The sequence below is a fragment of the Equus asinus genome, chromosome 2 (genome assembly GCF_041296235.1).
Source record: "Equus asinus isolate D_3611 breed Donkey chromosome 2, EquAss-T2T_v2, whole genome shotgun sequence".
In the NCBI taxonomy this organism is placed as follows: domain Eukaryota; kingdom Metazoa; phylum Chordata; class Mammalia; order Perissodactyla; family Equidae; genus Equus; species Equus asinus.
This window is the reverse complement of record NC_091791.1, coordinates 104,891,062-104,918,745: the sequence shown is the minus strand read 5'-3', so window position 1 is coordinate 104,918,745 and position 27,684 is coordinate 104,891,062. Positions and strand designations below refer to the sequence as shown.

General features: G+C 46.6%; 1 protein-coding gene across 2 annotated transcripts in view; it reads right to left on the bottom strand.

Moving 5' to 3' along the window:
- Window positions 1-27,684, bottom strand: part of SLCO3A1 (solute carrier organic anion transporter family member 3A1) — a 288,987-nt gene that overhangs the window by 225,808 nt on the left and 35,495 nt on the right. For both annotated transcript variants that reach the window (XM_044761768.2, XM_070495863.1), the window contains exon 2: window positions 2,669-3,134. In XM_044761768.2, coding sequence (XP_044617703.1) covers window positions 2,669-3,134 — 466 coding nt within the window. The remainder of the gene's footprint in view (window positions 1-2,668; window positions 3,135-27,684) is intronic.

Genomic DNA, 27,684 nt, shown 5'->3' with positions numbered 1-27,684 from the left:
CCTCCCTGCTGACAGCCACAGGTAGGGATCCGCTGTGAGCAAGCCTGTGTCTACACACGCAATATCCAGAATCCTTTCAATCTCCGAGCCACACTCACATCTTAGGCGTATGATCAGACAGCTGGTTGTGGGCCTCTCTCTCTTACCCAGCTGTGCAGAAGCTAGGACCAGGGGGCACACGCTACTCTACCCCAACAGGTACTCGTCTACACCCACAGTCCCAGTCCCTTCAGACTGCCCTCCTCTCCACAGGGAGTTAAGAGGCCATAAATTTATATCAATCCTGTTCAGTGGGCTCCCCCAAACACTTCCTGAAGCAAAGGTAAGTGGCTCCTGGAACTAGCACCCTATTAAGGGAGATAAATGCTAAAATAGTCTCGTGATCACAAACACTTTTTTATGACCCGTACAGTAAATGAATGAACCAGTTATGCTCTGCTATGCTACGGTCTTCTTAAATTGTTCCTCGAGAATTCAAACCATGCATGGAATCAAAGGCCACCTATTGAGGCCAATCTGTGCAGAAGGCTTGCTCTCTGCTGCTCCCTGTAAACACAGACCCATAAACCCAGTTTGGAAAGACTTAGAGAGTCCATCTCCAGGGGCACGTGCTGTCATGTTTTGGAATGTGGCCAGAGGGACCAAAGCCCCCAAGATCTCCATGCACCATGCAAACAAGAGACTCTCAAACCTCTGGCTGCTTACTACCACAGAAGAAAAGGCGCCCAAGGAGAAATTTGGCCAAAACATTCTTCCTACCAAAAACTCCTCATAAATTGCATAGTCAAGGCGAACTGGAGAAGGCCCCTTGCCTCACACGGTCAGCCCTACTGCCCATGCCTCCCCCTCCCACACCTGAAAGCAAAATGCTTCCAAACCCTAAAGCTTTGCACACACAAAAACCAGGCCCTCTCGAGTGGGAGGCAACCACAGCCTAACTCATCAGGGAAGACTTCCGGAAGAGGGCTCTGAGCCTGAAGCTCCAGGCAGGAAGCCCCCGCAGAGGTGATCTAGCACGGGCGTGACTTCAGGAGAGAGAGTGGAGAGAAAGTTCTAAATTTATTCTATCATTAGAGACAAGAATCATGCTCAGATTTATCTACTGCTGTCATTGCTACCAGAATAAAAACCCCTCTCCCAGGGTCCTAGGGTGACATCAGTTTGGTTAGAGGCCAATCGTCTGACCACCTCAGGAGACTATTTTGGCTAAGTGCTGTGGCCCGTGTCTTAGTCTGCAACAGACTCACGTGGAGTAGCTGTCACTCCAGCTTTAAAAGTAACAAAATGTCAATGATTTCGTTAGCCCCCGCTCCCCACTGCACCAACCTTCACACAGTTATGCAAGCCCCTAAGCATATGGAGGGAGGGGCTGGCCATCTTCAGCCTGAGCAGTCTTCTCTTCTACTTTACGTTCCACAGGCAGGCGGTGACCAGGCTCACGAGTGCTCCACCATGAACGGGGAAGCACATACTCTCTCTGCCTTTCTCACCCTGAGCCTGTTCATAGAGTGTCTGCAACACGTTTGTTCCACAAAGGCGTCTATGCCATAGCTGGGACAGAAAGGCAGAGAGGAAACTCAGCATTCAGGTGTGTAACACCTCCTGTCTCAGAAAGCTTGGGCAGCGTAGGGTGGAAGCTTGGCAAATATGAAGCTTTATGTTAAGCTCTGTTCAAATTCTATTTTAAGCTAAACCTCCATATTATAATTAACTTTATACCTCAAGGCACCCTTCCTTCCGGAGGCACTAAGCTTCTGCAGGTAGAGGTAATTTTTCCAAAGCTTAGCACTCAGAGACTGGGGATATGTCATAACAATCCAACAGCTCGTGGGAGGCAAAATTATACTTGGCACACAACGGATGGAGATGCTGGGCAGGCCAGCCCTAGCCCTACAAATGACCATGTGACAGTGTCCGGAAGCAGTGACTGAGGACCCCTTTTACTGTAACAGCAAGTCACCACTAAGATACTTCCCAACCCTACACCTGCAAATGGCTTCCATCCTTCCAGCATAAAATATCAGAAACTATTATGTGCAAAATAATTTTTTAAAACTCAGATGTACCTTATTTCTTCCTAAATAGCCAGTTCCAGTGCATATCTCCACTACAGAAAAAAACTACTCAAATTTACCAACTTCCAATGATACCAAATACCAACAATGCAATGCTCTCTCCCTTTGAGCTTCAATAGGACAATGACCAGAAGATCGTTTTGATTATTAAAAACTGAAGCTTCCAATGCATAGACCCCAAGGATGCCTTCGTGGCTAATGCCAGATAGCCCAAAGTCCACACACACACACAAAAGCAGATAAACAAACATAAACCTCCTTCTGACCATGTCTGCCCGTTCAAGGTCTATTAACGCTCTAGCCCAGCTGAGCTCAAATTCTGCTGCACATTAGAACCACTTGGGGAGATTTTCAAAAGGGCTCCATGTTCAGGTTGCACCCCAGACCAACTACATCATTACTCCTGGGAGTACAACTCAGGCAGCAGCATTTCTCAAAATCCCAGAGCTGTGCAGCCCAGTCTGAGAACCAGTGCTCTTGGGCTAAATAAAAAGCTCACGGGCCCCCCTTTCTTTCCCCACACACCCTGGTTACTAACACAGAGCAGGAACCCAAAAAGAACCGCACGCCCAGGGCGCTGCTGCAGCTCCTACCTATGTAGAGCGAGGAGTCCTTCCTGCGCACGTGGTCGTCGATGTAGGAGACGCCCAGCGGCTGCACGGGGGTAGCACCGATCCCCAGGAGCACCTGGGCCCCAATGAGCAGCAAGTACATCATGTTGGTGGCGGTCCGGCTGCGGCAGATGAGGTCAGGGTCGGGCCCCTGGTCGCCGCCCGAGCCGTTGGCGGCGCAGACGTCGCGGCCCTCGGCGCCCCAGCGGATCTCGCCCGCCTCGTACTTGTACTGGTGCGTCAGGAACTCGGGCAGCGCCGAGAGCAGCGCGCCCAGCGCCATGACGATGCCGCCGCAGCCGATGAGGCGCGGCCGGTGCCCTCGCGCCCCGAAGTAGCTCACGAAGAGGATGAGCGCCAGGTTCCCGATCTCGAAGCTGCTGGCGATCACGCCCACGTCGGCGCTCTGCAGGTTGAACCTCCGCTCCAGCGTGGTCAGCACGCTCACCTGCGGGATGCAAAAGGAAATCTCAACGCCGACCCAGATGACACCACCGAGGCAGCCCCTTCCGGCCTCACAGGGTCCCTGCTAGTCCCAGACCCTCCCAACCTGCAATTTTTTTTACCAGCTGCAAAAAGGCACCTGCAGAAAGTGATTTAAACCTGAAGGGTCCGCGAAATGTTTACTTACTATGCTCATCCTAATCCAATGGTTAAAGAATTAACTTTGCCAATGGCAAAGAAGTTTTTCCTGGCACTTGTTTCTATCCTGAAAGGTTCTTTGTCTATTAAGGAAGCACAACTTCCACTGCCCCTAGCCCCACCATTTAGGGCTCATAGGACGCCCACAGTTCTCACGTGCTCTTTACTCTATCCTATTTAGAAGGCCCATGCTGCGCGGGCTGGGGAGCAAGGGCCTCTTTACCCAGAGGTTAGCAAAGCATACCTTTAGGAAATACATAAAAACAAAAGGAAACAAAAGCCTGAGTGGCAAAATGGACAAGCTAGATTAGCTCATTAGGATAATCATCAGCTCTTCCCTTCCTTCTAGAAGCTTCCAAACAAAGTTCCTTTCCCTGGAGGCCAGGTAAATACATCCCTGTTCTGTGCAGGACAGCTCCACTAAGGCCCCTTGGAGGGGGTATTTTGAGGACTTTCTCAACCTTTGTATTCTTGTCTGCCCTCCATTTGTTTACCAAATATTTACCGAACATCTGCTGTTGACCTGGCAGTGCCCTAGACGCAGGAGACAGAAAAATGAAGAAGTGATGACACCTGGCCTCAGGATGTCACCTAGCAGAAAAGTAAACAAGTATACAACTATAATGCAAAGCGACTGGATGTTACATTCATGCTGCAAACATCACACTAGGGGGAGTCAAGAGGGGATGCATTAGTTTAGGGCTTCTTGAAGTGGAGAGAAAATGCAAATGGCCTCCCTCGCCTGCTGTTTTCAGGTTCCACTCAGGGTATCATCAGCAAGACCACAGTATCTGTCGTGGAAGGGCTGACAGCCCCAGCTGGACAGGGAAGAACATTCCTGGCAAAAGGAACAGCCTGAGCAAAAGTCAGGTGACATGATTTAACAACAGAATGAAAAAGAGTTGGAGAGGTGGGTTGGCGACAGATTATAAGGAGCCACCGATATCACTCTCAAGAAATTAGGTAAAACCGGGCAGTAGGGTAGAAAGAATGCAGATGGTGGAGGAAGACCTGGTTTGAATCCCAGCTACTATTTCCTTAATTAGCTCTATGATTTTGGCCAAGTTACTTAACCTGTCCAAGCTTTAATTTCTGTGAAATAGGAGAAACAACTACCTGGCAGGATGTATGGGAAGATTAGAAATAAGCTGTGAAAAGTCCGTTAGCACAGACCTGGCAGGAGAGCATAGGGAGAGGCAGCGGAGGGGTGCAGAGCCAGCACTCAGGGGCCAGAACGCCCAGGGCCATCCTGATTCTGTGTGACCTTGGACAGTTGACCATGTGCTTTCACTCTCCCATCTGTAACATGGAGAGAAGAGTGCTGCCTCTTAGAGCTGGTGCCACGAGTAAAGAACATACACGCTCAAAGGCTAGGTAAGGGCCATCTAGAACCATTATCATCATTTCTCTGTGGGCATCCGGGAACATCAGAGATTCTAAAAGCATAAGACTGACACCAGATGTGACTGCAGTGTGGACAATGGATGGCAGAAGAGTAAAGAAATGAATGCCAGCAGAGAAAAAGGCTGGACTATTACTGAGAGAAGGGAGGAAAAAAAGGCCGAATCAATACAGCAGCAGTGGAAATGAGCAGGGAAATTGCAGAAGCATTGTAGAGGCAGAATTCTATCCTCAGGGAGACGGGGCCGTGTCTGCTGATCAATTGGACATGTGCTGCTAAGGAAAGGGAGGAAGAAGGGTCTCATGGGTGTAACTTTCCTCCAAATGTATAAATAAGTGCACTGTTGTCAATATCCGTGCATCCCCACCCTCGCGGCAATGGCCACACATGTGCCTATGTGCAAACACCTGTGATGAGTAGCGTGCCTCTATTCTATTTGCCTTTATTATAGAAAAGTAGAGAAGCCCAGTGACTCCTCTTAGCCTCGTGTTCAACCCCACACATTTAAACAGACTTCTTTAGCCCAGTGGTTCTCAGCGCTACCTTCAGATGAAAGCACCTTTGGAAGCGCTAAAAATTTCAGATGCCTGGTCCCTCCCACGTTTCTGACTCAACCGGTCTGGGGAGCAGCCTGGGCCCTGGGATTTTGTTACAACCCCCCATTGGTGATTCTGTGGAGGGAGAGCAGCACAGTGCTAACACAGTGCACACACTGCTGTGGTCCTTCCTTCAGCACGGGTCCTAGGGCGAGCGCTGAGGAGCAGGGTTCTAACACTGGCACGGCCCCATCTGTAACCAACAACAGGACGTCCGGGTGTCCAGCTATCGCCCGCATTCTAATTCTGATTCCTGTTTCCATTGTGCTTTCTAACCAAGTCAAGATCAGCTCACAACCAGCCTCGGTTATGTGGTTAGACCATTAATTTTCAAACCAAGTATTTGCAATTGTAGATAAATGAAATTTAGTGAGTCCTAGTCTCATTAAAATGGCTTGCAAATATTCCCAAAGAAGTTCTTTCTGAAAGCTCTGGGCAAGTGAAAACAAAGGCTTCATTTATTCACTCCTCTCCTTCATAACACAAACAAGCGTGATGGAGTAAGTGCTCTCACAGAGGCTGACAGTAGTTAATGCAGTGTGGGAGCGCAAAGGAAGGCAGGCGAGGTGGGGAGCTTCAGGGGGCCTTCACCCAGGCCTTTGCACTGAGGCTTGAGAGATGCCCAGAAGAGGCCGGATGCATAAATGGAACAGGGATAGATCTGGGCAGGGTCCTCTGGGTGTCCCAGTTCACCTCGAGCAGTCTGGTGAGTCTGCAGCCTGGTGACCTCCACCACAGGCGTAAAGGACAAGGGAAGTGGGAGAAAGGGCAGGCAGTTGGGAAGGGTTGGAGCAGAAGCCATATTTCATTTCCACTATGAGGCTTAGTGACATACATACCAGGCAGCATATCTGAAACATGACAACTGCTCCGTTTCAGCAGGTGTGCCCTGTCATAAAATATCACGCAGGTGTGGACATTTATGATGACCGATAAGGGTGGTGGGGATAGAGACAGCTGTGGGCAAAACAAAAAATAATCAGCTCTTCTAGAGAGAGCACTGACGCCTGTGCCTGCAGCTCTTGTCCTGCCTCAAACCTGCTCTTTGCAGAGCAAGGCCCAGGGTGACAGGAAGGAGTAGGGTCTGTACCTCCTTGACCAGTGGCCTCTCACAGGCCTCAGGGACACCCCAGTGGATCAACAGTTAAGCTATGCAAACACTCTGAAAAGATGCTTTGCAGATCAATGAGATCGGAGGCTAATGTCTTCACTCACTCAAAACACAATTTTGAGAAGATGGACTAATTAAGTATGCATGAGGCCATAAAACCCACTTGTGGCTTTTATGTGGCATGAACAGTCCAGCAACGAGGACGATGCACGCTAAAGCAAACGGCTGTCTTTACTTAATGGTAACAAGATGGATGGAAAACGTCTTGATAATTAGAGACGAAGGAGCCGCAACTCCAGGAGGAAAAGAAAAGAGGAAGTGTTCTTCTCCTGCGCCAAGTGGATATGAAGTTATTATTAAAAGCATGCAACATTTATCAGGTTTCCACTACCACAATTCAAAAAAAAAAAACCCGGCTGGCACTTTAGAATCTCCGGGAGCAATTGTTAAAAATAGATTCCCAAACCCAGAGAGGAAGCTCAGGAATCCAAGGTTTTATAAAAGTCCTGGGGTCTCTGATGCCCAGCTGGGGCTGAATACCACAGGCATTCCAGGTGTCCACACACATACTCACCGTCAAGTTGGAGCTGTGGTTCTCAACCTTCAGTGGCAGCAAAATCACCAGGAGGGTGTTGGACTGCCGGGCTCCAGCCTCAGAGTTTCTGATTCAGCAGGTCTGGGATGCGTCTGGCATTTTATAGTTCTAACACGCTCCCAGGTGATGCTGATGCTGCTGGTCAGGGGACCACGCTTTGAGAACCACTGCTCTACTGGACCTCTTCTCCTCACCAAGCCTACCCCCACTCAAGATTCAAGAGTTTTTTTAAAATCAGATACAAATTGAAAGCACACAGTCATTTCCAGTTCCTAGAGACGCGCTCTCCTTGTATGGGAAAGCTGGGTCGCATTTTGGGGAGGCTCACTTCTTAGGGTGCCTAAGGCACACTCAGGCCAACTGCAGTGATGGGGGCCCAGCCCAAAAGGGAGACTTCAGTCCATGCTGTCGTAAATGCTGTAAGACAGGAGACACCCAGAGACCACGGCCAGGTACAGATGGGCCCTTCGTCACCTTCCAAAGGGCCAAGGTTACCAGAAACTTGCTGAAGCAGCAGCCAAGTTCTTAGCAGCGGCAGCTGAAGCCCAGGACTGCTCCCAGAAGCCCTCCTTACTCTGGCTTAGGGAAAGGAGCCTGGATGGGAATCACCTGGGCAGCTTTTGAAACACACCAGTCAGCACCTAGCACCCCCACCCCCGGACTCTGATATAATTTGTGCCATCTGGGCCTGGGCGTGAATATTTTCAAAGTCCCCCAGGTGATTCTAATACACAGACAGTTGGAGGTACATGTGTGTGCATACAAGACACAGTGTGTGGACACTGCAGAGGGCTGTGTGTGCAGGGGTGTCTACAACAGGGTAACCTGGCCACATCAGTGCACTACCGGAACAGGGAGCCTCAAGTTCAAATCTAGCTTTGACAGCACTTGGCCAAGGCATTCTTTCTGAGTCTGTTTCCACACCTGGGCAGTGGGGACAACAATCCTTGCTTGAATCAGCATCATGAGATCGTGTATCAGAGCAGCTGGCACACAGTAGGTGCACGTAAAAGAGCTGCCCTCGTCACGGGTGTGCATGCTCTGTGTGACTTCCAATTCAATTCCACACACAGCGTGCCTGCTCTGTGGGAGGTGCAAGAAACCTAAGTATGATGGAGAGGCAATCCCTGCCCTGTGGGAGTTTGCAATCTGGGGAGAGCAGAGAGAAACAAACAACACAGCCTACAACACAGGGAAAGGGAACAGGGTGGCAGAAGCTTCAAGGGAATGAGAACATGCATGTGGCTGCACGTGGAGGAAAATGTAACTGGGATGCAACAAGGATGAACTGGATTTTCAAGGGAGGGGTGGGAGGTGCCACACTATTCCAAAAGCAAAGATCAGCAGTGTATGGGAGGCATGGCATGATGGAAGGAAACTTCAGACCACCCCTGGGCTAAGGGAAGATGACCTTTTGGCCTCAGAGCGCTGTGAGGAGTAATCTGAGATACAACAGCCTTGAAGGCCAGGCTGAGGGTCTGCCCTTGATTTGCAGGTCCATGGGGAGCCAAGGGAGGTTCTTGAGCGGAAGCCATCCTTCAACATTATCTTGGCAGTGTTGCATAGCGTGGAGTGATTCGAAACTGCCGAGGCAGTTATTTCAAGAGTACTGGTGAGAAATGAGGCTTCAGCAGGGTACCACCAGCAGAACGTCAAAGAAGGGCACCCATGTGAGAGATGCCTCCGAAGTAAAGTGCAGTCAAGCCGGCAGCTGATGGGAGGCCCAGGTCAAGGAAGGTGGAGCCGAAAGGACCTTGAGGGGGTCTCCCCTGGCTCCTTCCAGAGCCCCTGTGAGGGCTGAGTGCTGGGAGGCTGTGAGGAGCCGGGGAGAACAGAGAGGCTGCATCTAAAAGCACTTCTGTGCTGAGGGGCATAGGACATGACAGAGGCCAGCAGGCTGCCCCCGGGGACCTGGAGGAAGCTGCACCCTCCAGCGACATGCACAGCAGCAGGGCCCAGGTCAGGGAGCAGATGCTGGAACAGTCCAGAAGATGTCAACCTCCCATGAAACTGCAGTCACGCAAAGCACCCTCGGCCCCCTGAAGAGGGATCAGCCCATTTTTTCTGAGAAGGGCCAGAGAGTAAATATTTTGGGCTTTGGGGCCTCATGGTCTCTGTAGCAACTACTCAGACTCTGCCATAGTAGGACAAAAGCAGCTTCTGTAGGCAATACGTAAATGCTGGGCATGGCTGCGTTCCAATAAAACTTTATTAACAAAAACAAGCAGTGGGCTGGATCTGGCTGCAGGCCGGAGCTCGCCCAACTGCTCTACAGTTCTCCATCTATCCAGTTTGGGAAATCGCATTATTCTACATCTGGTAATAAAAACACTGGCCATTCATAACAAATTTGTGAAGCACTCCTGTTGCTCACACAGCAAAGTCATTCTAGGCACAACATTAATGCAAGTTGGTTTTTTGTTTTTTTTAATCCCAAGAAAGCAATTTGCAAGGCAACTTCAATTTCTCGTCTGATATGCCAAGAACATGCTTTCCTGCAGGAAAGCGGGGGAAGGGGCTTAACTACCTCAACCCAGAGAGCGTGTCCCCGTGATGAAACCGCAGCGGCAATTTCATCAGGCGAGCAAGACACACTGAGGGCTTTTGTTTTTCATCTGAACAGCAGCTCCTTGGAGCAAGTAATTTAGGGCACTGGGGAAATGGCACACATAAGGCATTCACTTGTGAATTCCAGGATCCGAGGTTTACAGAACCAGGTAACAGAAGACAAGACATGAGCACCTCCTGTAACTGCCCTGGTGGTAAACAGATCATCCGCCTGCCCACCTCACAGGTCAGCCAGGGAAGAGAGACATTTAGTCAATGTTGCTTTATTTCTGGTGGAATGATTTAGCCTGTATTATACCCACAGAATATAGGGGTGTAATTTTACAACCATTTTTCTTAAAAAGCAGAGTAAGAATTACACGGAATATCTCTGATTTAGACCTAACTCTGGCCTCCAGTCCAGGCCAAAGACATCAGTATGTGTGAGGGGACGAGGGGAGGAGAAGATGGAAAACACGGGAGATTTTCGGAGCCACACACTAACACTGGACCCTTAGGCAGGGCACTTAACATGCCTGCAACTCCCTTTTCCCATCTGTAATGTGGAGATGATGATTCTGCCTTCACAGCTTGGCCATAAGCTTCAAAGTGGGGAAACGCTCTGTGCAATGCTGTCACTGCGAGTGTAGTTATGCCTGGGGTTGCAAATTAGCAACGTGGCTTCGCCGTTCCCTGCAGCAGTTATCCTGAGAGCCTGCCAGCCGTCTCTGTACCTGGGTCTTTTATAATAGGCATCATCATTTCCTTTGATCACTCCATCTGAGAGCGAGAGTCTCAGACCAGCTTTCCTTAGAAAGGCCTCATTGGTTTCTGTCTCCGAGTCCTCCTCTCTGGCATTTCCTGCATCTTTCTTCATTATTTGCATCTTCCTCAGACTATTTTTCCCTCCACACCCCATTTCTTAGTTTCTCTCATCTCTCTCTTCTCCTACTAACTTTCTTCCCTTAATGGCCCTAAAATATAAAGGAAGCATATTTTGTATTATTCCTTCTATTTCATGAAATCTTATGTTCAATTAATTCTGAGAGAATGTGTAACATTTTGTGAGTCTCTTCTAAAAAAAAAAAATCCCTAAATTTAATTGCTTCCTACTTATAAATCTCATCATTGATTTTTCTCTATAGCTCAGTGGTCCATTATAGAAAAACAAAGATTCTCCATCCTGCCAGGTACAACTAGTGGAATTTTCTTCCACTGAGTTACTGAGCTTTAAAGTTCTTACCAGAAATTTTTGCATCAGGCTGATTATTATTATTAGTTTGTGTTTAGAACCTTTCACACAATAACTTGTGACATTCTTTCAATTGACAATTTACATGGTGCTGGTCTGTATTACTGGAGAAACTTCAAAAACAATAGGAGTTAAATGATTTTCTCAACATTCAAGAAAAACGTATAGAGGAGCAGACATAGTCTCAAGAAAGGGATTTCCATCTAACATGCTCACAATTTGCGCGCACACACACACAAACTCCCTAGGCAGAACTGTTTCCACTGAATCAGGCTTCTCTATACGCTGGGCCTGGGCTCACTGTCAGATGAACTGAAAACCCCACACTGAGGACCCTGCCATGCCAGGGACTCATCCAGGGGCTGAAGATGCCCTCAGCCAGCTCACAGGATAATGGAAGCAACTATGAAAACAGGCAGTTATCACAAAGTGTTCACGAAGTTTCTCTGTGCCAGAATACAGAGAAGCAGTCAGCACCCAAAGAAACACAGTAGTTAGTACCCAGGAACACAGGAGGAATGCAGCATCAGGGCAGGCTCCGGAATGGGGGTAACGTTAATTACAATCACGTGGAGCACTTGTTAATTACTTATGCCAGGTACAGTACTGATGGGTTTCCATGTATCAACAAGTTTATTCTACACTATGATTCCAAGAGGGAGGCAGCTTTACTATCCCAATTTGACAGATGAGGAGCCTGAGGCCAGAGGAGATGACCATCCCGCTGACGGCCACGCAGCCAGTGGGTGGACGGGGTGCCAGGACTGAAGCCCACCCGCCCGACCCCACACCCGAGTGACCAAGCACTGTGCCCCTGCCTCAGTGAGGTCCCCTGACCCCCGGGGGGTGAGGGCTATCAGGCTCTATCGGGTAAGCAGAGACAACCCCAAGCAACTGGTAACCAAAGTTGCTGTAAAAAGGAAAAAAGCTTAGTTATTGTTAAAAGCTATGCAGGGAGGAAACGCGTTATAAAGTCAAAAATAATTTTGAAAACACTGGGTTGAACAAAGATAAACAGGTTTCTTTACGACAAGACTTAGATTTCCAAATTCATTGTTAGTCATCCATGAAAATATATGTTATGTAGCATTTCCTGAAACTCTCCTGACTATGAAAACTTTTTTTTTTTTAAATACTGAGCATCCCTTGAAAAAAATATACTTTCAGAAACACTGGGTTAAGGCGGATATGAGAAATGTTTTTAATTAAGTACATAAAAAGCTCTGCTTCTCCTAGAAACTAATTTTATTGCTTCTTTCACCCTACCTACCTCCAACCAAAGGCTATTAAACAGGATGATGACAGCTGGATTTCCCTTTTTGCTTTGCTTACCAGGAATCTCAGAGTCAATCCTGCAGCCATGCTAGAAGCAATGGTGTGGGATGCCAAGGCTGCATATAAGCATTTCATTTCTTTTTCTTCCTGGTCTTCAAATTCTACTTATAATTCCACAGGAGTATATTACTTATAAACTGCATCTACCAGGGCAGGGTACAAAATCATTATACATAGATTTCTCAAGAGCAAACCACCAGACAGGTAGGCTTAAGCCCTAATACCAAGATAATCTACTTCCACCTAATTATATCCTCTCTTGAAAATGAACCCCACAAATAAGCTGATAAGAAAATAATACGCTTACCAAAGCTTGCGTGTCCAGGTGTAAGATAAAACCAGTCAGAACAAAATGGTTTTGTTCTGCCCATGTGCAGCATTCACAAAGCTTCCAGAAGACTAAGAAAGTCTAATTCTAGTGTCAGAACAGTGAAAGAAAGAGCACAGGCCTTAAGGGTTCATTTTCCTCAGTCTGCGCACACCAGCAAGCTGCTCTGACCCAGCTGTCGGTGTTTCCCCTGTTCCTTCCCTGCATGTCAGGCACAAACACCCTCAGCTGCACCCAAGACACACAGTGATCGATCAGAGGACCCACGGATGTTACTGCTCAAGGAGATGTTGAGGAAGACCTAGCCCATTGCCCACATTTGACTGGGAGGAACCGGAAGCCCAAAGGAGGGAAGTAATCTGCCCAGGATCACACACTTCTAAGTGACACGATGTCTCCTGATGCCCAGCCCAGTTCTGTCCCCAGTGTCATAAGAAAAGTAGACATGTCACTCCTTGGCCTCCCTCCGCCTACTACTTGGATGGATGTTACCTTGTTCAAGGTGCTAAAAATGCTGCACCAATATATATCAAACTTAGTACCAGAAGGTGTACCTGCGATTGAATAAAGCAGTGGAGAGGTGAACGGAAGTGCAGGTTGTGAGCACAGTGCCTCTTCCTGCAGGAGCCAGAGGTGGGATCCTATTGGGAAGAAGAGGTGAGGAGGGAATGCACTGCAGGGCGCCCACCTCACCTCCACTCGGGAAGAGCTGCCCTCCTCCACTCAGCATGGGTCCTCCGCCCGCTCCTCCCTTCTTGTCTCCATAAGACCTTTCTCCACCGTTCTGCCCTCTTTCCTTTCTCTTCTCGCTCTCCCCTGGCTCCTTCTTTACCCTAGCCACAAACTTGCCCAATGCTCATGCATGTAAAAACAACAGCTTGAAGTCATCTTTCTTGTCACTGCCTCCTGCTCCTCTTTGCCTTCCATCAAACGTCAGAAAGGAAGTCCACAGTTCCCTGTTTCCTGGGCTCACGTCAACCCCATTGCACTACTATGTGATGGCCACAGCAAGCTGCCCTGGATTAAGGTTCCCAGTGAGCTCCCACTTCTTAAATGCCCTATCGTACCAGGTTTCTTCGATCTCGGACACAGCTGACCACTCTGTCTTGTGACAAGCACAACTCAGCTGTCCTCCATTCTCCTCTTCCCTCCCCACCTCCTCTCCTGTAGTTCTCTATGGCCAGAATTCTCCAAGGTCACATCTGAGTGTTCTTGAGTCACTGCACTATTCCCATGGGGAGATTCCCACATTCTCCTGTCTGTCTCCTCCATGCTGATGACACCCATCTCTTCCTGCAGCCACACTGCACCTCAGTACTCCAGAGCCCCCTCCCCTGGATGGCCACAGCACCCAGCCTCCACAGTCTCACCCCAGCATTCTGCTCTTGACCACCCACCCCAGCCCACGCAGCCCTCTTATCCCTCTCCCCATGAACATCAATATTTCACTGACATCTGCAAGGTCCCAGGCCCTTGACACATGACAGTCATCCCCGGTTCCACATCCCACCCACCTTTGCCCCTCGTCCTGTCACTCCCTCTCCTCGCTCCCTCATCGGGACCCCTCCTGTCTAAGCTCAGCTGCTCATCCCCCTTCCCTGAATTCTCCCAATGTGTCTGCACTGGCCGCCATCCTCTTCCCTGTCTCCCCCATTCAATCCATCCCCAATTCATTCTCTACTTAAAACTCTCTGGTGATGCCCGCTGCCAATTGGAAAAGCCGGAGCTCCTCACCTTGGGGTAACAGACCCACTGAGGGCTGGCCACATGCTGCCTCTCAGCCTCTCTCCTGCAGCAATCCCGACTGGCACTTTCCTACACTGGCCTGGATCTCTCTCATCCCCTGGCCTTCGAATTGGCCAAAATACCGCCCGGCTCCCTCCACTCACCTGGGAAACCCCTACTTCTCCAGCAGCAGGCAGTCCAAATGCCACCTCCTCTGGGAACCCTCCCTGCCTTCCTTCACCCTCTCCTTTGCAACCATAGAACTTCATACAGACTCCCATAAGGCTGTCATTATTTTGGCATGTCTGGCGTCCCTCATAAAGGCTGAAAGCTTCTTGAGGGCAAGGGCTGTCTTATCATGTCTACAGTCCTGCTCCCGAGCACAGAGCCGGGAGATGGGGGGTAAGCCAGGTCACTGCATCCAACTGTGCAGGACGTATGCTTTCCTGCACGAACGTGTCCCACTGAGGGGGTGAGTGGGAACTGAATTCAGTTTGTACTCCCTTCCCCCCAGCTGTGTCCACTGGAGGAAGGAGGACCAATTTCCCATTGCCACGATGGCTCTGTATGGACGAACGGCAGCCTGGGTTGGTGAAACACACTATAAGGTCCCCCTGCCCTCCCACAGCTCCCCGGTGGCCCTTCCCTTTGTGCAAATACCTAACTAAGCATCATGGCCAAGCTTCACTGTCTACTCCTGGAGGTGCCCAATGCAAGGAAACTTCTGCATTGGTGGCAATCGTGCCAATTAACTGTTTGGAAACATGAGTGTGCAGACCTGTCTCAAACTCAATATGTTATGTGAGTAGCACTGGGCATTTTAGGCAGTTCCTGGGGCTGGGAGGAAAAACACACAGGAGCCCAAGACAAAGACTGCTTGGCCTCAACAAGGCACGCAGCCATCTGTTCCTTGGGTCCCCTGCAGTCTTTCCTCCTCACACCTGCAGTTACTCTGAGAGCTGCCCTTATTTTCCCTGAATGTCAAGCATCACTTAGTAAAGATGATCTGAGGGTCAGGTGAGCTGACTATGTGCAAGGCACCAGGCCAAGGATACGGGGGCTAAAGTCCTAAATAAAAGATAGTCCCTGCCCTCACTGAACTAATCATAGGAGCTAACATTTGGTAGCATTTACAAAGAGCCAGCACTGCTCCCATGACACTATGTATGCTAGTCCATTTCATTATTACAACAACCTCATTAGGTAGATACTATTATTATCCCCATTTTGCAGATGAGGAAACAGAAGCCCAGATGTTAACGTTAACTTAACTAAAGTCTTGCAGGTAGTAAATGGCAGTACCAGGATTCAAGCCCAAGCAATGTGGTGTCAGAGTCTATGCTTTTAACTGCCACACGGTTTTTCTTCTGTAGAAGATGGGAAAAGAAAATGGGGCTGAAATCACAGTGTGAGAAGCTTGGGAAATCCTCTCCTCAAAGAGCAATGGTAAAACTGGACAAAACTGTCACAAACAACCATTTCAAGACTCTGGAAATCAACTAAAACTTACAACAAATTGAGGAGCGTGTATTCATGAAAAACTTCTGAACCTCGGGTAAGAACAGTGGGAATCTGGGGTCTTTCCCTCCCTCCCATGACCCTCCCATGTTGGCTGGCACAGTTCCACTGGGCGGGCTGGCTGACCATGCAAACCAGCAGCCTCATTGGAGGAAGTCTGCTTGATTTGAAGTGGAAGGTGAAAACCTACACTCAGTGGTGCTGTCAGTAAGGATGGAAATCCCAATAGCAAAAGAACAGAGAAGTCCACTTCAGCTACTCTGAGGGCATGATGCTGGTTGGGGCAAGCACCAGACTGGCAGACTAGACAGAAATTTAACAGAAAGATCAAACGTAAGGGTCCTCGATAAGCTCTCCACATGTCTCTGGTTGACTGAAAGCCTGTGCACAAGTGGAGGAGAGACCAGAGAGGGTCCATGGTCTCTACTCACTCCTGGCTGACTATAAGCCTGTGTGCACAGGAAAAGGAGATGCAAAGGGGCCCAGAAGAAAATAAAAGCTGGGAAGACTTAAAAACTGCCTTAATTTTGAGTAAAATCTTAGTGCTTGGGGCATCTGAACACAAACTCTGACCAGTCATTGACTATGCAGACATAGAGGTGACCCCTAGGAAGCCATGCTTAAAAATAAAAACAGGAATTTAGGACATGAAAAAAATGTAAAAACCCATAAGAATTCAAACAAAAAACTGAGCCAAAATATCAATGGCCACATACCACAAGACACAGATTCCACAGATTTAGTCCAGGCAAGTAATTAAACAAATAGCAAAGACAACAAACCTCAGGTGGGACGGGGGGAGGACAGAGAACTGAATCCAGAGTTGCAAGAGTATATTATCTAAAATATCCAATTTTCAACAAAAAACTGAGTCATGCAAAAAACAAACAAACAGGAAAGCAAGGCCCTTCCTTAACAAGGGGAAGAAGCAGTCAATAGAAGCAGTCTCAGAGAAGGCCCCAGTGTTGGACATAACAAAGACTCAAAGCACCTCCTATAAATATGTTCAAAACACTAAAGAAACTCATGTTTAAAGAATTAAATAACAACATGATGATAATAATCCAGTAAATAGAGAATAGATAAAATATTACAAAAAAAGACAGATGTTAAAAAAAAATGAACCAGTGGAAATTCTGGAGTTGAAAAGTATAACTGAAATGAAAACTTCACCAGAGGAGCTCAGTATCAGATAGATGTCAGAAGAAAGAATCAGTGAACTTGAAGATAAATCAGTAAGTGTTACCAATCTGAAGAACAAAGAAGAAAAATGAACAAAATCTCAGAGACCTGTGGGACCCCAGCAAGTACACCAATATACATGTAATGGGAGCCTTATTAGGAAAGAGGAGTGAAAAAGGCACAGAAAAAAATATTTGAAGAAATAATGGCCAAAACATCCAAAATGTAGTGAAAAATATGAATCTATAGATTCAGGAAGATCAACAAACCCCAAGTAGGGAAAAAGCAAAGATATCCATGCCCAGACACATTATAGTCTGCTCATATATATGTTGAAAGGCAAAGACCGACAGAAAATCTTCAAAGCAATAAGAAAAAAAACAACAACACTCATCACATACAAAATTAACAGCTGACTTTTCATCAGAAACAACCTACATCAGAAAGCAGTGGAAAGGCAAATTGAAAGAACTGAAAGAAAAAACTGTCAAAAAAGAATTCCATATCCAGCAAAACTATCACTTGAAATTGAAGGCACAATAAAGATATTCCTAAACAAACAAAGACTGGGACAATTCATGGTTAGCAGATCTTCCTTGCAAGGAATACTAAAGGAATTCCTTCGGGTGGAAAGTAAATGACACCACACAGTAACTCAAATATACACACAAATAGGTACTAAGAAATAAAGAGCACCTGAAAAGTTAAATATGTGTGTAAACACAAAAGGCTGTATAAATATATTTTCCCTCTTCTCAACTTCTTTAAAAGGCATAGGATTGCATAAAACAGTAACGCTGCATTGTTTGATTGATATAAAGATGCAATACATATGAGAATAGCACAAAGAAAGGGGAAGAAATGGAGCTGTATGGGAGCAAAGTTTCTAGATTTTACATAAATTAAGTTAGTAGTGATCCAAAGTAGACCGTGATCACTTAAGATGCATACTGTAGATACAATCACTAAAAAAATAATCCAAAGCATAGGGAGAGAAGGAATTAAAATCAAACACGAGACAATATCTATTTAACACAGAAGAAAGCAATAAAGAAGAAATAGGGAATGAGAAAGACATGAGACATAAATTACAAAATGGCAGAGCCAGATGTAAACCCAACCACATCAACATAATAACAGAGCCCCAAAATACACAAAGCAAAAATCGGCAAAGAGAAAGGAGAAATAAACAATACAATGATACTAGTTGGAGACGTTAATATCCTTCTCAATAACTAATAAAACAACTAGATAGAAAATCACTAAGGTTACAAATGATTTGAACAACACTTTCTACCAATCTTACAACTCAACAACAAAATGACAAAGAACCCAATTTTAAAAATAGGCAAGTAATTTGAATAGATATTTCATCAAAGAAGACATACGAATGTCTAATAAGACTTTGAACAGATGCTCAGCATCGTTAGTCTTTAGGAAAATGCAAATAAAAATCATGAGGTACCACCACCCTCCCACTAGAATGGGTAAAATAAAAAAATACAGACAATACCAAGCATTCACATGGATGTGGAGAAACTAGAAGCCTCAGACATTGCTGGTAGGAATGTAAAAGATGAGACGGTTACAGCCACTTTGGAAAACAACTGAGCAGTTTCTTAAAAAGTTATATATAAATTTACCACATGATCAGCAATTCCACCCCCAATCTATCCAAGAGAATTGAAAACATATGTCTACACAAAGACTGCAAATAACAGTATTGTTCATAATAACCACAAGCTGGAAACAACCCAAATGTCCATCAATGGTCAATGGGTAAGCAAAACATGGTATATCCATAAATCCACTAGTAATCTACTCCAGTTTATCTACTAGATTCCAAAACTAAGGAATAATATTCGGCAATGAAATGAAACAAAGTACCAATACATGTTGCCACAACATAGATTAATCTCAAAAAGATTATGCTAATCAAAAGAAGCCAGATGTAAAAAACTGCATATTGTATTATTCCATGTATATGTAATGTCCAGAAAAGGCCAACCTACAGAGAAAGAAGGCAGGTTGCCTGGGTCTAGAGCGTAGGGTGGGACTTGACTGCAAATAGGCACGAGCAAACTTTCTGGAATGATGGAAATGTTTTAAAACTGGACTGTGGTGACAGTTGCACAACCTTAGAAATTTACCAAAAACCATTTAATTGTATACTTAGAAGGGATGGATTTTATGGTATATAAATTAGACTTCAATAAAACAGAAAGAAAAAAAAAGGACAACGTGTACAAATAGCCAGAAGGCAAGGCCAAATGTGGTAAGTGCAGTAAGAAAATGGGGTAGAATGGGGGGGGGGTTCATGAAAAGCTTCCAGCAATGACTGGAGCTTGGACAGTGGTGATAGGTGAAGATGAAAGAAAGCAGAGGAGTGGAGAGAACCTAACAAGCAAACGCATAGAGGTGCGAAAGGCTGGGGGATGTTTGGTGACCCATGCACCATCCAGTTTGCCAAAGCACAGAGGGGAGGAGAGGTGGGGAGAGAAAGGTCTACGGAACAGCCTCACTTTCTGGGCCCGGGTCAGCTCTATTCTAAGCCATCTTCTTATTCTAGATCAGTGGCTGGGAACTTAGTGTTGGTCTGACTATTCTGGAATCCCTCAAAACATATCCACAGTTCCAGAAGATTCTGGGGAACATTTGGGTGGAGCCCAGGAGTCAGTATTTTGAAATCCCCCTGGGAGATCCCAATACTGTTTAAAACGGGTAGATAATTAGAATTCTCTAAAAGGGTTCTGACCAGCTCTTCGGCTGGAAACACACCAGCCTCTCTCTGCCCCAGAACCACACCTGGCAACTTCTTCACCCCAAGAAGAAAGCAACAAGTTTCCTTCTAGGCATTATTTTTAGTGAATGGAGAATATGGGGCATCAAGAGTAAAATTGGAGAGCAGTGTTTTTCAACCTTTTTTCATTATCACCCCTTCAAGAGCCTTTTTAGACATTTCTTCCTAATTTCCCCCCCTGAAAATTTGAATACCAGACATACTGTATATCTGCTTATATAGTGTATGTATATCTACGCTTTCTACATAAAAACAGTAAAAAGTCTTTTGTACTCCTCTCCCACCCACAGGAGGTAATTTTCCCTCCACTAGGGGTGATATCAGCCCCATTGAGAATGCACGCTCTGGGGTCTCCTGGTGCCAAGAAGGAGCAGACGACCCCAACCGGCTCAGTATCATGCTAGTATCCTGTGGATCGAAATGTAAATTTCTTTAGCTGAATTTTTCCAGATCAACTGGAAATGAGGAAGTGAGGGCAGCCTTCTCAGTCCCTCTAGAAGAGATCTAAATGGCTCCGGAGGCCAGAGAATAATAGAGCCAGCCCCAACAAGGAGAACAATTATGGAAATGAGATGTTCTGTGTTTAATAAAAGCTCGAAGCCAGGAGAGACACAGCGCTTGGGGAAATTGCATAGACAAGCGGCTCTGAGGTGGTATTAGAAATATCACCAAATATAAAAGACAATGCACTCTCTGGAAAAACTGCTATCTCCAGCTTCTAGAATGGAGGCATTTGCCCCTCCAGTTGGATATACAGGGCAATGCATTCTTCACCTCGGGAAGAAAGTGGCTATTGCCTAACTCAGGACCAGAGAGCTGAGAACACGTTGCTATGTCCACTGCTGACCTGGGGTCATGGCTCTGTTCTTGAGCAGGGAGCTGGGTGTACAATGGACAGTCACCAGATGCACCCCCGGGAATGCTGGAGCCATATCATCTTAACTGGGTCACATTATCTCCCTTTGACTTCATGCTTACAAAATAAGATGTGTTGAAAGAGACACCTTTGCACAAGCCAAGAACACCAGAAACAAACCATGAGCACAAGTTTTCTGCATCTCATTTAATTTCTACTCAGAAAACTACGCCTAGAGCAAAGACTCACTCACATGCTTGACTTCACCTGGCTCTGCCCCTGCACCACACTCTCCTCATACCGACATGTCACCCACTGCAGGATGCCACGACAGGCCAGCAAACAAACGAGACAGTCTTGCAATTACAGGTCTTGGACACCCAGTTCCAGCACTGCCCTTGGCACACTGCTGCCAGAGTCTGGCTGCAAGGCAGACTCAGCTTGGCACACAGGAGCAAACCCATCCACCGGGCTGCCAGTGTCCAAGGAGACTGGCTTTATCAAGATGACAGTCCCAGCATTTGCATGAGCAGAGAAAACACCTGCCACAGAGTGCTCTGTGACAATCCACAGAGCCAGGATCAAGGAAATGGTCAGAAATCAGAAGGGTGTTGATTTTTTATTTTGATCCAAAGAATGTAAAAACCAGGGTAAAGGATTAGTTGTAACATCCAATTTCTTACTTTTTTTTTTTTTTGAGGAAGATTAGCCCTGAGCTAACATCTGCTGCCAATCCTCCCCTTTTTGCTGAGAAACATCTGTGCCCATCTTCCTCTACTTTATATGTCGGACGCCTGCCACAGCATGGCTTGATGAGCGGCACACAGGTCCGCACCTGGGATCCACACCAGCAAACCCCAGGCTGCCGAAGCAGAGAGTACAAACTTAACCGCTGTGCCACCAGGCCGGCCCTTGTTTTGTTTTAAAAGCAATAATCTGTGTAGACGTGGCAAACAGTGTGGTAGGAACTTACCATACTTAATTGTTAATTCTCACAACTCTCCAGCTGCCAAGAAGGCATTATTCTATTTTCCAGAGGAGACTCAAGATCAGAGAGTTATATATCCTTCCTAATATCACACAGCTAGACAGTGGCAGAGACTGGATTTCAACTGTAGGGGAGGAAGACAATTCCTCTACCCTCTGGGTCCTTCCGGCTGGGCTAGGAATTAAATTGACATAAGACAGCATAATATGAGAAAATCAAACAAAGCTTTATAACATGTATACATGGGAAACACTCAGGAAAACTGTGCAACTGGCTGAAATGGCTGAGCCACCACCTTAAATACCATCTTCAGCTAAAGACAAAGGAGGATGTTGGGGTGGTGGTTTGGGACCTCAAAGGGGAGGAAGGCAACTCACATGGAGATGGAAAGGCAAATGTTTGGTAGACAGAACTTTGGTAAGAGTGGGCTTAGCAAGGATCCTCCCCAAAGTCTATAGATACCCAGAGTTATCTAGGGCAATGGCCTGTCCTGGGGACAGGCATTTTATCTCAAATTCTTTTAGGCAGTTAGGGGAAAGGTCAAAGTTTCTTCCAGAGTCTTTTGTTCTCAAAAATAATCAAGCCAAAGAGACACATTTTGAGGTGGCCAATTCTGACCCCCGACACAAGCCAGGACTGTCAGGCTCCTAAACCCATGATACCTCTCATCAGAATCATAGCTGGCATCATAGAGACTTTTCTAAGTACAATGCTGACTGTTCTCTTATAAGATACAGCACGTCCTGATGATAAACTTCTTATATAAGGCCCACATTTATTCATGCTGAGAAGACTGTCCTCCATGTGCCATTTCTTCCTGGAGTGCCATCTCTGAGAAGCAACTGTGGCCACCCTATGGGTTTGACTTATTTTGTAGGCAAAGAAAAGTTTTTTTAGCTTTATGATCAGAGCCATCACTCTGAATCCACATCCAGGAAATAATGTGCTGGCTTACAGAGTACAGGGTAGAGAGGTGCATATGGTTATGCTGGGAGCATTTCTACAAACACAAGAAAAGCCCCAGTCTTAATTCTAGGACGATACTATGAAATGAAGACAGCACATTAAGGGCTCTCTCAGACCACGCCTGTTTCCTCCTTTGAAGCAGCTATCTCTGAAGTTACCTACAATCCCACAAAGAGAAGAGAAACCAGTGGGAAAAACAAACATTGGGAATTGGAGGAATCAGGCCTCTTTGGAAGAATAAAACCACAAACAGAGTGAGTGGTTTTATTGAATAGCTTCCACTCAGAAACAAGACAGGATATTGGTCGTCTTGACTGAGGTGGGTCGAGACAGTTCAATGTCCCCCGCTCAGCCGAGTTAAAAAATCCATGTGGGCTCTGAAGGGAGGATTTGCATTTATTAGAGGTGAAGAACATAATAAAAATGCAAAGTACCACATGATAATTTAATAACCTGTAATGATGAATGCCACAGCACTTGGGAACTCAAAAGATCAGACAGAAGAAAGCTGAAGTACAAGCCTGGCACAATAACCCTAAATGTTTAGACTGGAGGAGTCAAGAAAATAGCTTCAATTTCTCATATAGTACAAAATGGGACAGATTATTAAGAACTACTAGAAGCGCCATGAATCAATGGTATTGGCTGGGAAACCAGATGGCAAGTCACAGTAATTTTCTCCCAGTAATCAAATGTTAGTTTCATTTACAAAAAGCTTCCATATGGAATCCTGACTCAATAAAACATTCTGTGCTGGCCCTGGAGGATCAATGCAGTTGAGCTAGCCCCTTCTCCAAGGGAGTACACTCATTTCAAAACAGCGCTAAATCCTAAGGCCTGGTAAGAGGTTTCACTTACAGCAACGCTCTGCAGCGAAATGCATCGTATTCAACTTCTCGACACTTCCTTTCCCCATTTCATTAAGAAACAGATCCAGAGCTAGAGGCACCACTTCCGAGTTGCACCTCCTCTTTGCTGAAATTGATCCTCCCATCGTCAATATCTCCAGTGATCAACTCTCATTTCTCCCGCCCAGACACCAAGGGAAGGCATTGTGTTAATAACACAAGCTTGCTTATATATAAGGAGTCACCAGCCTTCTTGCCCTCAGGTCATTTTGCTTTAAAGCTGCTTTTTCATGTAAAATACATCCCCTGGATTGTACCGCTTGAGATTGGACATAAAGAGATGTGCCTACACTGCTACAGGCTGTGAAATAATTGCCAAGGAGCACCTTCCCAAAGGACAAAGGAGGAGGGATTCCTGTGACCCCACAAAGCCAATTCCTTGAGTCTCTGGAGAGGGCTCGCAGACACAAATCCAAGACGCCCGTGTGGATCCGCAAGAACGGGCTCACCCTGGAGTCTTGAGAGTTCTTCCCAGCTAGCTTCAACCTGCTCCTAAGACACACAGGCTCTGGAGGGGCCCTGTTTTGTGCCTCTTTGTAGCAAGAGCATAGAATAGGGAGTGAGCGAGCCCTTGCTAGGTAAAGTGGGGCGCAAGCACAGGGAGCCTTGACATCACCTGAGAGCCTTTTAGAAATGCAGTATCGCAGACTCTGCCCCAGACCTACAGTCAGATTCTGCATTTTAACAAGGTCCCCAGGAGATCTGCACAGTAAAGTCAGAGAAACACTGCCTCAGGCTACCTGCTTTATAATCCCCCAACCTACACTCCATGGCATCACAAACCTTCTTAGCAGCCTCCTGAAGGAAGACAGAAGGAAAGTGAGCTTATTCAGCCAGTGTGAACTCCAAATATGACCAAGCGTCACTGTCAAGGTATGTTTGGGGAGGAGGGCATATGCAAACTCGCTCTGTGACCTTCACATGGCCAATCCACTCATCAGTAAATTCTGTCAACTCCGCCTTGGTACATCCCCATCTGTCCACACTTCCAGCAATTCAATAGACACCTGGAGGACAGGAGGCATCACTCAGTATCTTCCTAGGGTTCTCCGTGGCACCTAGAATAAAGTCCTAACTCCAGACCCTGGCCTTCCAGGTGCTGAGAAGTCCCACGCTGTCCCCTTCTCCAAGTTCATCTCCTACCCAGTCGTCTGTGCTCGCCATTCCAACCACACTGGCCTTCTCCCTGTTTCGCCAACAGGCCAAGCACAGTTCCAACTTCAAGACAATTTGCTGCTCCCTCTGCCTGCAACACTTATCTCAGGTCATGACAAGGCTGTCTCCTCCTCACCAAACAGGACTTAGCTCCGACGTCCCCTCCAAAGGGATTTAAGGACAGTATCCCTTTGGATGCTAAGCACCACCATCCCTTCCAAGCCCACCACCATGGCAATAACCTCTTTTATCCTCAGTGCACTCAGGTACTTCGTCTGGAAGTGGTCCATTGGGTCCTTGTACATTATATACTCCCCCACTAGCATGCAAGTTCTTTGATAGCCAAGACCTTCTCTCTCTTTGCTGACTGCTAGCGCCTAGAAGAGTAACTGGCATTTGGCAGAAACTCAATATTTACTTATTGAATGAATGGATAGATGCATGGATGGATGGATGAGGAAGTACTGGCCTAAAAGTTCTAGTCCTGTGGTTCTTGTCGGGACCCAGGGCCAGCTGCCCTAACATACCCCACAATGCCATATTATTTTGAATTAAGTTACCTGTTTTGACCCTCCTCTCTCTGCTCCTCCTGAAAGCAGGCAATAAGTCTCCCATGTGAAAGGTACTCTTTCTGCACCACGAGAGAGAGACATCCTTACGACCAGAGCTAAGGAATTCAGGGCCAACAAGGCTGTAGAAACAAACCTCATTACTTTTACTGATTTACTACCTCAAGCCTAAACTTTGCTCATATTCCTCAATAATCACATATCCCAAACCCAAGTTTCGGTGTCCCGTCAATTCCTCACAAATGTATGGTTTCTTTGTGCAAAAAGATATGCAAACTGCCTGCTTTGTTCACTCTTTGAGCATCATTTTATGATCTCCCATACGCAAGTATTAAATTGGTGTTTCTCCTGTTCATCTGGTCTTGTGCAATTTTATTATTTGTCCAGCCATGAGAACAAAAGAAGGGTAAAGGGGGAGAATTTACCCCTCCCTGACATTCTCTGTTCTGGCTGCATCTTAATCATGTGTGGCTGTCTGAAAAACACCAATACCAGACCACCTGAATCAACCTTTGAATGCTAGAGTGTTCCACGTTGTCCTCCATGGTAGCCACCAGCCACATATAGCTATATAAATTTAAATTAAGACTGAATAAAATTTAAAATGCTCTTCCTCAATGGCACTACCAACATGTCAAGGGGTCATTAGCCACATGTGGCTAGTGGCGACCCTGCTGGACAGCACCAATACAGCACATTTCTATCATCATAAAGAGCTCTATTGGGAAGCACCATTATAGAACATAATCTGAATCCAATCTATTATGTGGCTCATTTATGTATTGAATTACACCTATTGAGTACCTGTTCCTAACCAGACACCATACCAAGTGCTAAAAATAATGGTAATAATAACGATAACAAAAATAACAACAGAAAACACTTTCATAGCGCTTAGCACGTACCAGGTATTGTTCTCTAAGCTTTACATGTATAAGTTCATTCATTTGCATATCAGCCACATCAAAAAGATACTATCGTTATCCCTGTTTTACATAGGAGGAAACTGAGGCAGAGAGAGATTTAAGAAGTTTGCCCATGGTCACACGGCTGGTGAGATGAGGAGTCAGAATTCAAATGCAGATCCTGTTAGACAGACTTGTACAAAGAGGGAGCTGGAAAAGACTGGAGAGAGCCTTCACATTTCTTAGCAGTGATAACAGAGTCTCAGCTGACCAAGGGGCTTGCTCAGTGGCATAGCCAGCGTGTGGCGCGGCCCAGGGAGGAGCTCTGCCCCTCTGGTATATGCTGTTCTTACCTCCTACTCGTGTCAGAGGGAAGCAGCACAGGAAACAAGGTCTGGGCTGGAAAATTCCTCTAAAACCTTAATGGATAAGGCCTACCTGCATTCAAACCGCCTTGCCCGCAGGCAGACTCTGTGCCAGTTCCAGGATTCAGGGCAGCGAGTGTGGTGTTGGGCAGGGCCTCTTCCAATAGCTCGGGGCTCTGTGAATCTGCAGCCACCTCTGTTTAGGGGGTGCTTTTCTCCACATACTAACTCAAACCTCTGTCCCAGTGCTTCCCATGACTGAGTGAGGTGGGCTGGTGGAGGGGGACAGAGCAAGCCTCAGGGCTAGATACACCACACCTGCTTCCAAGAACCATCATCAACTTAAGCAGGAAGACCACGGAGGAGCCTTATGCATCCTGTTACCTCATTTGCAAAACGGCAACACAAACAGCTTGTAGGCTGCTGTGGGGGTTAGAAATTACATCCTACGAGCATCAGAGGGGCAAAGAGGACAGGCAGCTTGTCCTTTCAGTGTCATACGAGGACACTGTTTAACAGACGTACCCAAGGATTACTTAACCTTCGGGGGGCGGGGGGGGCTCAACACACTATGGCCCTCCAGCCAAATCCTACCCTCCACTGGCTTTTGTCACTAGGGTTTCACGGGAACACAGCCACGTCCATCTGATTCCTCATCGGGCCTGCTTTCCTGTTCCAACAGCAGAGTTGAAGAGTTGTGAGAGAGAGGCATATGGCCTGCAAAAACCTGAAATATTTACTATCTGGCTCTTTACAGACCAGCCAAGCCCTGATCAAGAGGAATATAATACACCTGGGTTTGATTTTGCTAATAAGCGCTCAGAGACTGTGTAGCTATGTGCTGTTAAAAAGAGGCAGCAGGCCCAGGACGGAGTCATTCGTCCCCCAGGACAGCAAACAAAGACTTAACGGCAGTTTCAACCCTGCAGAAATGTGACCTTTAAAACAGGCCATCTGAAAGGTCTTGATCAACACTAGTGAGGTAAGCTCCAGGATAAAACTCCTGTTCCTTTCTCCTGAAAATAAGATGTCTAGGCCTGGAACAATTCTTTCTTTTTGCTAATAACTTCCTGGCTCCACTCTCCTCCTATAAAAACCTTCCAACAACTCCTCTGAGAATCTCTCTACTTGTTAGAGGGGGTGCTGCCTGATTCACGAATCGCTTAACAAAACCAATTAGATCTGCGAATTTTCTCTGTGAAGTTTTGTTTTTAACGGTGTTCACTTGTAGATTTCTGAACAGCAGAAAAGAC